General features: G+C 38.8%; 1 protein-coding gene across 1 annotated transcript; it reads right to left on the minus strand.

Moving 5' to 3' along the window:
• Positions 1-233: 233 nt before the first annotated feature.
• On the minus strand, positions 234-11,134 carry LOC115472571 (sterile alpha motif domain-containing protein 9-like). The gene is made up of 3 exons (XM_030206866.1): positions 11,105-11,134; positions 5,669-5,754; positions 234-4,960 (listed from the first exon to the last, which is right to left on the minus strand). Exons 2-3 carry the CDS (start codon positions 5,670-5,672, stop codon positions 234-236), a joined length of 4,731 nt encoding a protein of 1,576 aa, XP_030062726.1. The 5' UTR covers positions 5,673-5,754; positions 11,105-11,134.
• Positions 11,135-12,192: the final 1,058 nt, after the last annotated feature.

Raw genomic sequence — 12,192 nt, forward strand, 5'->3', positions numbered from 1 at the left:
GACAATATAAAGCAGAAGCTTTTGATCTAAATAAAGTTATGATATATTTAAAACACAACAGCTTTGCCACACGTGTCTGGTATAGTATTGTCAAGATTAAACTTAGGATATGAACCAGTGGAATATGTACTTTATACAAAGGCAAGTTATAAACTTTAACTATTCAAAAGGTTATTGCTATTGTCTTGTATCATTTTTTTGTTCAGTGATCACTGTTAAAAATGTTCCAGATTCTAACTTGTGCCCTGTACATCATAAGCAACAGGACCCTTGTAAGAAAATCCCAAATAGAATGAGACATTTTCATTTCCCTGAGGTACTGAGGCATAATATAAAGGCAACATTTCAATCTTGCTTTTTTGACTATGGCCACGTACAAACACCTTCCCATCCTCTGTCCATCCATGAACTCGTTTCAGTGCTTGTCGAACAGAATTTGTTTTCCAGACCTCTCCGTTTAGCCACTTAAAACGCCTTTCATTTAGGGAGCCTTTAATTAGCTTTTCAATCCTACTTCTGTGCATTATCTTTATAAGCCCATAGCCATTTCTCAAGAAGAACTGAGTATAAATTTTCTTTTTTCTAACAGGAACATTTTTTATTTTTTCATCATGTTGTCGCTTCAAGCTATCTACTGCTAATTTTAAAATATCATCTTTACCAGGATCAGGTCTGATGTCTTCTGCATTATCAGGCCAGTACAGTAAAGTGAGTAAAAAATAGGCAGTGGCTGAAAAGAATTTTCTCTTCTGAAGAAATCTTTTGCTAAGTTCTCTAAGTTTCTGAAATGATAAAAGATATGGAGATGAAGGACATACACACCCCAAAGAAACATGACATAGTATGTAGTTGATAAGGCTACTGTCCTCAAGATTTGTTGTATCTTTTGAGTAAAGGTTTATTATTGTTTCTAATTTTTGTGCTGACCTTTCATCTTTCAAATCTGACAACAGCGAAAGAATTGTGGTGGGATTCCCACCGCCATGCTTACAAATGACCATTGATTTCATTAATTGTGTCATCGAGTTCTGATCTCTAGATCCTTCATTAGTTTCTTCAGAAGGGAATTTTGAAGAAAAAAATTTTGCAAATACTTTTGTTTTTTTTACCAGCCATTTCCTGGGATTTTCTTCCACTTTACTGTTTTGTTCTTCATCTTCACTTTTATCAGTCTGAAAATAACTCAGATCTTCTGAAATCCAATCTAGAGCATTATAAATATTCCTGTGTAAGCCTTTTAAACGGCTATGAAGCTTACTCCAAGGTTTTTTAATGTCATCTGGAATATATTCTGTGATCAAATAACTCACTAGTTCACACTTTTCACTCTCTTCATTTTTATGAAATATTTCAAGTGACGATAACAGTTGTAGTAAACGACACCCAACATCTACTTCTCCAAAATAGCCAGAATTGTTCATGTTGTCAGGCTCTGCTTTTGCAGCTGCTTGTGCAGCTCTGAAGCACTCCATGGCCTTTAGGGCAATTTCTATCAATTCAATTATTTCTGAAGATGTAGGATCATCATTGCCTTTCTTGTCTATTTTAACACTAAACCATTTTTTGTACACCTGCCCTTCAGTATCCAAAATGAAAGAATTATGTGGCAAATGTGATTTGGCTTTTTCTGCCCAGAATTTAGCGTCTTCAAATTTTTCATAATTGTAATGTAATCGGGCCAACTGCTGTGCAAAAAAAGCATCTTTTCCAAAGCATTCATATGCTTTTTTGAAGAGTTCAATAGCTTTATCACAACATTTTTCAACTCCACAAATGTGCTCGATGAGTGGAGAAAACAAGCTCTCAACATCGTCTCCCTTACTCTTTTTAAAACGATGCAAGAACAGAGCTCTAGTGAATCGTATAAACTCATCTCTTCCAAATCGATGCTGAAAGAGAACTGTTTCTTGTAGAAGGCCCATAGCAATTTCACTTTGAAGTTGGTTTTCTGAAAGCTGATGTAAAATTTCCTTTGCAACAAGAGGATGTATTATACACACAGAAGAAATCCATGTGGTATTTTCTCTTAATTCAATGAAAATGAGTTTTGCTTGATCAGTTAAATTACTTTTGAAATTATATTGTCGTAGTTTGTTTTTTTCATCATTTGTACATGCTCCTAGTCCCAGAAAAGCCTCACAATGGGACAAGGAAATGTATGAATTTTGTACATAGGAATTCAGTAATGCAACATATTTCATTAAACGTGTTACAAAAGATGAGTGGTCAATGTCACGCAGCACATTATATACAAAGTCACGGACATAGTGTTCATTAAATTCTTTACTCATTAAAACAAATGTTATTATAAATTTTGGTGAGAACTGCCGTTCAAGTTCTTTAGCTTTACTTTCAAACAACAATTTCTCACCATCTTTCAGTTTGTGAGTGACTGCGACTGTTTCTAATGGAGAAGCTTTACAAAGTTTTTCAGGTGTGTTTGATCGGTTACAGCTCATGAGAATGAAACATGGTTTAAAGGAAGTAATGTTTTTAGTTGTAATGGCAGTTACTAATTCATGTTTTAAATCATCAAGGTATTCTTCATCACAGTCTTCAACTAGGAGGAGGACTGGGAGACACTGATTGATGTCTTTCTCTTCATATTCTCTAAATTTAACTGCATGATCACAGACTGTTGAGACTGGAAGTGCTAACTTAACAACTGCACATCTTAATCCCTTTCTGGTTTTCCAAAGAACTTGTCGTGCAATAGTGCTTCCTCCACTGCCAGGCTGATGAACTATTTTTATTCTAGCCACGGGAAGTTTACTTGAGTTTCTGTGCAAAATTCCATCTAAAATCTGTCGAACCTCTTCACATGCCTCACGCTCAATAACTTCACCACAAAATTTCTTTTCAGCAAGCCAAAAATTTTTCCAGCTAACTTTTCCGCCTCGGTAAAATGTACTTTCTATTTCCTGTATTTGCTCTTTATTTATCACATCCAATTTTATATCATTGCATTCATCTACACATAAAATTTCAAGTGAAAACATTCTTTCTTTCTCAAGTGTTCCAAGATTACACTGTCCTTTATTGGAAACGGGTATATGACTGGTATAATCTGTAACAGGTAACATGTCTTGAACAGTGGCATCTACGTGACTGAGTTTCATACCAACAACACTTATCTCATCAAGCTTTTCACGATTAGGACATGATAACTGAGCTCGACTTGCCCACTTCTCATAATTTTCTCGACACTCAGCAATACAAATGATATATTCCATACCATGCATTTCTTCATAGAATTCATTGAAAGTATCCATAATTGGTCTCTCTACAGGCGACAACAATAAAAAAATTACAATAAAAGAACCTTTTGGAAGAATTTCATCACAAATAATAGAAACTGCTTTCTTTAAGGACTTCTTTTTGGTTCTGATCCAAGTGTCTTCATCACAAGGATCATCACCTCCTAGATAATGGGTACGTCCATTGCAAAATATCCAACTAGTTTGATCAAATAAATGCAATTGTTTTATCAAATCACTTGTGCTCATTGTTTGGTCCTTAGAATAACTTTGCAAGGAATGAAAGTTTGTAGCACGTTGTTCTTTGTACTTAGAGCAAAGTCCTGAGCATTCAGAATCTGCATCAAAATCAAAAACACAAAAAATATTCATCCGCATTAAAAAATGACTGTGCTGCAGTTCTTCTGTTCCACATCCATTTGTGACAAGTATGTACCACAATGACTTATCAAGAGATTTTCTGCCATCAGTTAGAAGAATAGATAACTTTCTCCCCAAGTCGTCTGTACTTTCTGTACCAGCTGTATTTCTTGATTCTGCCTCTTTTCTTCTTGCATCTGTACTTTGTAATCCCTGAATAAAGGCAAGATGGTCTTCATATTTAACAGGTTCAGACTTGGATCCTACTCTTTGATAAACAGCTTTTTTTTCATAAGAAACTTTATTGGAATCTTCATGAAATTTTGGAAGAGTTACTTCAAAATACTTTCCATTCACTTTGCTGTACAGTGGTTCAATGTCAATTTCAACAATAAAGTTCTTGTCTTCAGTTCCCTTCTCAATCACCTCAATAAATTTGGGGGGGCGAATGCAGTGCCTTGCAGTTTCACACTGCAGTTTCTCAGCAAAACATTTGTCAATGTAATCCAATGCATCGACATACCAATCTTTATCTTTTACTTTAATTCCAACTATTTCTCCATGTTCGCACTCCTTGTTTTCAACACTGTCTACAACACCAAAATGTATGGTGCCATTTGTTCGAACATTCATGCAAGCAGAAGCAAATCGAATAACCTCGTATGCAAATTTTGCTTGCAGCCTTGTTCTATCCAGTGCTGAAGCAGTAATAAATGATTTGAATTCATGGCAAGGTATAATCAGATCTATAAATCCCGTCTCTGGCGGGAGGACTGTGTTTTTCATATACTTAAAATTATTATCTTCAATTAAAAATGGTCGACATTTACTCTCAGTGTGTGGACTTACAAACTTGTTAACACCTTCAACAGTCACAATTGATGTGTCATTTCCTTGATGCTTGCTGTTTTCCACCTGGCTCTTGATCTTCCTATGTGGTGCTGCATTTATTTGAGAGTTTATTTCATGCTTTGGTTTATCTTCTTGATGTCTTTGTTTTCCATGTGTCAAAGCTCTGACGCCCTTTCCAGTCCCTGCTCCTGCACCTGTAGGATCAGAAGAGGCTGCATCTTCAGCAGAAGCAGCTGTTTTGCAATCTTCTGAGATCTGAAAGTTTGGTTGGGCAATTTTTCTCATGTCATTTCTTTTTTTTATGAGGAGTTCGATTTGTCCTCCTTTCATACCAATTTTTCTCAGAAATTTATCATCAATTTCTTTAAGTACAGGCCCAGTTACTTCCTCTTCAAATAGTTTCTCTACATACTGTTTTTTAATTTGTATAGACTCTAACCAGCATCTCACATGGCTTTCGTTCCATTCTTCTAATGGCAGTGTTTGGTACTCTTAAACAAAATAGAGAAGTATGTTTTAATATAAATGTTAAATATATGCAAACTAAAAAAAATTCCAAACAGCCCAGAATACCGCCGCCAGACTCATATTTGGAAAAACTAAATATGAAAGTGCAAAACCCCTAAGAGAGAAACTTCACTGGCTCCCACTCAAGGAACGCATTGCGTTCAAGATCTGCACGATGGTACACAAAATCATTCACGCAGACGCCCCAATCTACATGCTAAACCTTGTGGACCTACCTCCCAGAAACTCCATAAGATCATCCCGCAAATTTCTCAATCTGCACTTCCCCAGCTGTAAAGGATTAAAATATAAGCTGATACACACCACCACCTTCTCTTACATGAGCATGCAGCTGTGGAATGCATTACCCACAGCCCTGAAAACTACCGACGAAATAACTAACTTTCGCAAATCTTTGAAGACACACCTCTTCAACAAGGCCTACAAAGAGAACCCATAGTCTTACAAAACTACCCCACTAACCCACCCAGCTATGATAGTCCCCCTTCTATACTACCATCCCTAACACCTTCCTTCACTCTTCCATTACTTAATCTTTGTACACTACCAATTGTATCTGATATCCTGTAATGACTATGTCATAACAAAACTCGGTAAGCCACATTGAGCCTGCAAATAGGTGGGAAAATGTGGGATACAAATGCAATTAAAAAAAAAAAAAGCAAGCTTACCCATCTTCACAAGGCTGCAGTTTGTTGTGATAGTGATACTGTACACCGCCTTAAGTGAATTCTTTCAAAAAGGTGGTAAATAAATCCTAATAAATAAATAAATAATCAGATTTTAAAACAAATTTATATATATATATATATATATATATATATATATATATATATATATATATATACATATATTACAAAAAGTTCACATTTTCTAATATTTGCTTTCTAAAACAGGGCCGTGTTTACTAAGCCGCGCTGTAGGCGCGCTAACTTTTTAGTGCACTAAAAATTAGCGCGCACTAACAATAGAGACACTTATTATATTCCTATGGGTGTCTAGCATTAGCGCACATAAAAGGTTTGCACACCTACACCGCAGCTTAGGAAACAGGGCCCTTCTTATGTAGTGTTCACAACCATTACAAATTAATAAAATAAAAAAATCTGTAAATAGAAAAGTGGCTCTTTTTATGTCTCCTACAAAATGGTGTTGTAGCCGCATTAGTCCCCTTTTAAGTAATAAATAGAAATAAAACAAATTAAGATGATACCTTTTTTATTGGAGTAACTTAGGGCTCCTTTTACAAAGCCACGCTAGCGATTCCCGTGCGGCTAATGAGAGGAAGCCCTTAATACATTTTTGACTAGCTTTCAAAGGCAGAAAACGAAGAAGTATTGCCTCTGAAAGCTAAGTGTTATCATACTGGGAAAGACCAAAGGTCCATCAAGCTCAATATCCTGTTTCCAACACTGGCCAATCCAGGTTACAAGTACCCAGTGCTTTTTTTGTAGAAAAAAAGGTGCCGGTACTCATTATGGGCGGGGTCACCACATATGGCTCCACCCCTAATGATAACCACATTAGCCACACCCCTTATACCAGCCATGGCGCATATAAACAGACATCATTGAAAATATTATATTAGTATAGGAGAAAAAAATAACATGAGTTTTTTCATTATAAATAATTTCTGTAATCTGTTAACAGCTTCAGTATACCCAGTGCAAAATAAGACAGCAGATGCAAATTCTCATATTGGGCATATTTCAAACACCAAAATTAAAATAAAATGATGTTTTTTCTACTTTTGTTGCCTGGTGACTTTTTTTTCTATCCATATTGGTCCCAGTCTCTGATTCTGCTGCTCTCTATCTGTTCCCTTAACTCTGTTTCCAGGGCTTCCTTTCCATTTATTTCTTTACTTTCGTCCTTTCTTCTTCATTTCTTGCCGTACATCCATAAGTAAAAGCTGGGTCCTCCTCCATGGAATTGACTGGAGGAGGTATAACGTGGATCCAGCTTTTGCCTATTTTCTCCATCCAGGTGCAGTTTTTCTCCTCTCTTCCCTTTCCCTCATCTCCATCCATGTGCATCTTCTTTTTTCTTTCCTCCCCTCCATCCATGTCCTGCATTTCTCCTTTCTTCCTTCCCCTGTATCCATATAAAGCAATAATTCTCTCTCCCCTTTCCTCCATCCAAGTCCAGCATTTCTCCTCTCTCCCCGCCAACCCCTCCATCCATCCATGTCCAGCAATTCTCTATCTCCTGCTATCCTCTCCATCCATTTCCAGCATTTCTCCTCTCTTCCCTGCCTTCCCCTCCCATGTCCAGCGATTCTCTTCTATCCCCTGTACTCCCCTGCCATCCATGTCCAGCGAATCTCTCTTCCCTGTCCTTGTAACCACTCGCCTCCACCTACCCTCCTCTCCTCCCTCCTGTACACATTAATTGATTTGATTACTTTATTTTTGTCTATTAGATTGTAAGCTCTTTGAGCAGGGACTGTCTTCTATGTTTGTGCAGCGCTGCGTACGCCTTGTAGCGCTATAGAAATGCTAAATAGTAGTAGTAGTAGAGGGGAGGGAGGCAGGGAAAAAGGGGAAAGAAGGGAAGGGGAAGTGGAAAATTAATATTCAAAGAGAAATTAGAGTCTGAACATAAATTAAATAAACCTAACCTACCCAAGGTAGGTACTTTGTACGTCTAAGTGCTTTGAAAATGAGCCCCGTAGTGAATTAGTACTGAAAATCACTTCTAACTAGCTAAGTCATAACCCCCCTGCTTCCCAATAACACTTGTGGAGCTTTCCCCTGACCAGTTAAATTTGGCTGCCTTGTGACTTTGAGGTTAAATTTTAGCTGGTCAGTGGGGAGGGAATTTTTAAAAGCAAGCTTTTACCAGATAACTCATGGGTTCCCAAACCTGTCCTGGTGAACTCCAGCCAGTCATGTTTTCAGGATATCTATAATGAATACGCATGAGAGATTTGCATACCAAGAAGGCAGTGTGTGGATTTTGATCTCATGAATATTCATTGTGGATATCCTGACTGGCTGGGGTTTGAGAATTACTGAACTAACTCTTGGAATTTAAATGATTAAATGTTTTGAAAAGTGGAACCTCCCCCCCCTCCCCCCAATGACACTTCTTTTGTTTTAGCTGTAATTTTTGTCATTTTTTCAAATAGAGCTAACCCTTATGACATTTCTTTTCATAAGCTCAACAAACATAGTAACATAATAGATGACGGCAGAAAAAGACCTGCATGGTCCATCCAGTCTGCCCAACAAGATAAACTCATATGTGCTAGTTTTTTGTGTATACCTTACCTTGATTTGTACCTGTCTTTTTCAGGGCACAGACCGTAGAAGTCCGCCCAGCACTATCCCCGCCTCCCAACCACCAGCCCCGCCTCCCACCACCGGCTCTGGCACAGACCGTATAAGTCTACCCAGCACTATCCCCGCCTCCCAACTACCAGCCCCGCCTCCCACCACCGGCTCTGGCACAGACAGGATAAGTCCGCCCAGTACTATCCCCGCCTCCCAACCACCAGCCCCGCCTCCCACCACTAGCTCTGGCACAGACCGTATAAGTCCGCCCAGTACTATCCCCGCCTCCCAACCACCAGCCCCGCCTCCCACCACCAGCTCTGGCACAGACCGTATAAGTCTGCCCAGCACTATCCCCACCTCCCACCACCAGCCCTGGCACAGACCGTATAAGTCCGCCCAGCACTAGCCCCGCCTCCCAACCGTCTCTGCCACCCATTCAAGGCTAAGCTCCTGAGGATCCCTTCCTTAGGAGCTTAGCCTTGAATAGGTGGCAGAGACTTCAGCAGAATTGGTTTATTTTAAAAAAACATGGGAAAAGATGAAAATGAACCTCTTCTTTTAGGATTAACAACATGAACTCGTATGTGTTTTGGGGATGTTTTCTTATATTCCGTTCAAGGAATTAGTTTATTTATGGCATGGACAGCACCCCAGGAAGTCAGTACTCTATGGCTGTTCATTCCAGCTTTTACAGTACTCATTTCATAGTTCTTACTGAAAACATTACTCCTGGGAGAATTCTACACACAATGTTTTAAAAATCTGCATTATATATAATAAAAAAATAATTACCTTATCATAAGGTGTGCCATTTTACCCCTCTAGCTCCAGCCTTCCGAATTCCCCCTCTCACTCCAACTGCAGTTCTCTCTCCCTGTAACTCCGAGTAAATCCCTAATTCTGTCTGCCCTCAGTCATCCTCTCATTCTCCCTCCCCTCAAACACACACACCCTCGCCTCTCAATTTTGCTCCTTCCCTGCATAGCTACTATTATATTTCTGCTCCCCACCCTTATGGCACACTGCGGAGGCCTGCTGATTCACATGAGCAGTTTGTTCTAGGCGGTGGCATGACACCTGGGGCCAGTCACACCCTCTCCTCGGTGTGAAAAACATTTGTGGTATGCAAATCTCTCATGCATATTCATTATGGACAGGGCTTTTTTTGAGGGGGTACTTGGGGGTACTGAGTACCGGCACCTTTTCCATTGTCTGCTACAATTGACCCATGGACCCCAAGTTTTAATGAAAGTGCTCAGGCTCTACACATCAATTCTGCCTTGTCATAGGTTCTGTGAATGGTTGCAGGGGGCCTGGTTATTGTGGGTTGGGCCCCTGAGTGATTACCCTACCCCTGAAGGGTGGCCTGGCATTTGAGTACCGGAACCTTTTTCGTTAGAAAAATTACACTGATTATGGATATCCTGAAAACATGACTGGCTGGAGTTCCCCAGGACAGATTTGGGAACCCATGAGTTATCTGGTAAAATCTTGCTTTTAAAAATTCCCTCCCCACCAACCAGCTAAAATTTAACCTCAAAGTCACAAGGCAGCCAAATTTAACTGGTCAGGGTAAAGCTCCACAAGTGTTATTGGGAGGCAGGGGGATTATGACTTAGCTAGTTAGAATTGATTTTCAGTACTAATTCACTACAGGGCTCATTTTCAAAGCACTTAGACGTACAAAGTACCTACCTTGGGTAGGTCAGGTTTGTTTATGTAATTTAATTTATGTTCAGACTCCAATTGCTCTTTCATGCAGACGCCCCAAGCTACATGCTAAACCTAATGGACCTACTTCCCAGAAACGCCATAAGATCATCTCGCAAATTTCTCAATCTGCACTTCCCCAAGCTGTAAAGGATTAAAATACAAGCTGACACATGCCACTACCTTCTCTTACATGAGCACGCAATTGTGGAATGCATTACCTACAGCACTGAAAACTATTGACGAAATAAATAACTTTCGCAAATCTCTGAAGACACATCTCTTCAACAAAGCCTACAAAGAGAACCCATAGCCTACAAAACCACCTCACCAACCCACCCAGTTATGAAAGTCCACTTTCTAGACTTACCTGCCTTACACTTTCCTTCTCTCTTTCCTTACTTAAGCTTGTACATTACCAATTGTATTCCTTATTTAAGCTTTGTTACATTACCAATTGTATCTGATATCCTGGAATGACTATGTCATAACAAAACTCTGTAAGCCACATTGAGCCTGCAAATAGGTGGGAAAATGTGGGATACAAATGCAATAAATAATAATAATAATAATCCAGAGTCAAGCAGCAAGGGTGTACCTAGGAAATGGCATCATCTTAAACACTGCAGTGAGCACTAAAACACCAGTACACCCATTTGTAAAACTTAACAATCCAGATTAGTACAGATCAATCCTCCACAATCATTACCAACAGAAAACCATATCTTTTACACACACAGAACGCAAACACACCCTCACCCAGTATAGAATAAGTAACCACAAACTAAAAATAGAAATATATAGACAAAAATGAAACTGAACCCCGAAGAAGCCACTCTGCATATAATGCAACACAACAGAAACATTGATGCGCTTCCCCTAGTATGTAAGCCGCACAGAGCCTGCCTCGAGTGGGAAAGCGTGGGGTACAAATGTAACAAACAAATATTTTCTCTCTCTATCACTAAATATTTTCTCAAAAAAAGATATGGCAATACAAAGCCCTTGTTTCTAGAGAGTCCAGATCTAGTTAAGCACCTCCCATCTGTTCATCCTTAACTTTATATAGAATAGGGATTGACTCATCAGTATTATTTCTACAGCTTGTTCTTGACATACCCTGGAGGAAAAGTAAGACAAAGATCACCATTTAAGCCGTTCTCCTCAGACCTTTCATCACCTGAAAGACAAATGTTAGAAAAGGAGTTTTTATTATGATTTCTTTTGATCAATTCAGTCCCATATAACAAAGGTTACTTCTTATGCTTCACATTGATGATGCCATGTCAAGTAAAGGAATCCTTCTCTACCCTCCCTCCTTAAAAAGGGGTGTTTTTTAGAAGCACATTGATGGCAATATAGAATAATTGTTACCTTCCTGGCATGTTGGTTGATAAATGAATTGTTGCTTTAGGGAAAAGGGCTGATCCAGGAAGATAAACTGATTACTATATATGTAGGTAAGGAATTAATTTGTTTTCACAGTTGCAAGTGAGTGAGGTGCAAAGGGTTTCTTTTGGCCTTCACTGGGACTATCACAGAGCTGTTAGGCAACAGAGCCATCTTTCACTACGATCTATTTTTTCATTCAAAGGTTATCAATAGAAATCAAACAAAGTAAAACATGGAAAAGAAAATAAGATGATACCTTTTTTATTGGACATAACTTAATACATTTCTTGATTAGCTTTCGAAGGTTTCGAAGATTTTGCTTATTTCCGATCTGAGGAAGAAGGGCAACCTTCGAAAGCTAATCAAGAAATGTATTAAGTTATGCCCAATAAAAAAGGTATCATCTTATTTTCTTTTCCATTTTTTATTTTGTTTGATTTCTATTGATAACCTTTAAGAGTGGACTAACACGGCTACCACACCTCTCTACTTCATTCAAAGGGAAAGTACTCTTAAGGGAGAATTTGACAAATTTTCTTAGGATCTAGGAGCCAGCTCAAAAATCTTGGTGTCAGACTTAGAAATGGAATTTGTACAATTTGATAAAAAAAAGATGTACACAAGCTATTTATTGCAGTATCAGGGAAGGCATGACTAACAGGCCTGCAGTGTATTGGTAATGGCAGAGGCTTTATGCTGTAATTACTGGAGCATTGGGGGAGAGGCTAAAGCCACCACTGTTAAGTGGCAGGAGGTGTGTACCCTCCCAACATCTACTGTCCACCTACCCCCACCCGCTTCAATTTTAATCTTTC

Source organism: Microcaecilia unicolor, chromosome 6 (genome assembly GCF_901765095.1).
Source record: "Microcaecilia unicolor chromosome 6, aMicUni1.1, whole genome shotgun sequence".
NCBI classification, from domain to species: Eukaryota; Metazoa; Chordata; class Amphibia; order Gymnophiona; family Siphonopidae; genus Microcaecilia; species Microcaecilia unicolor.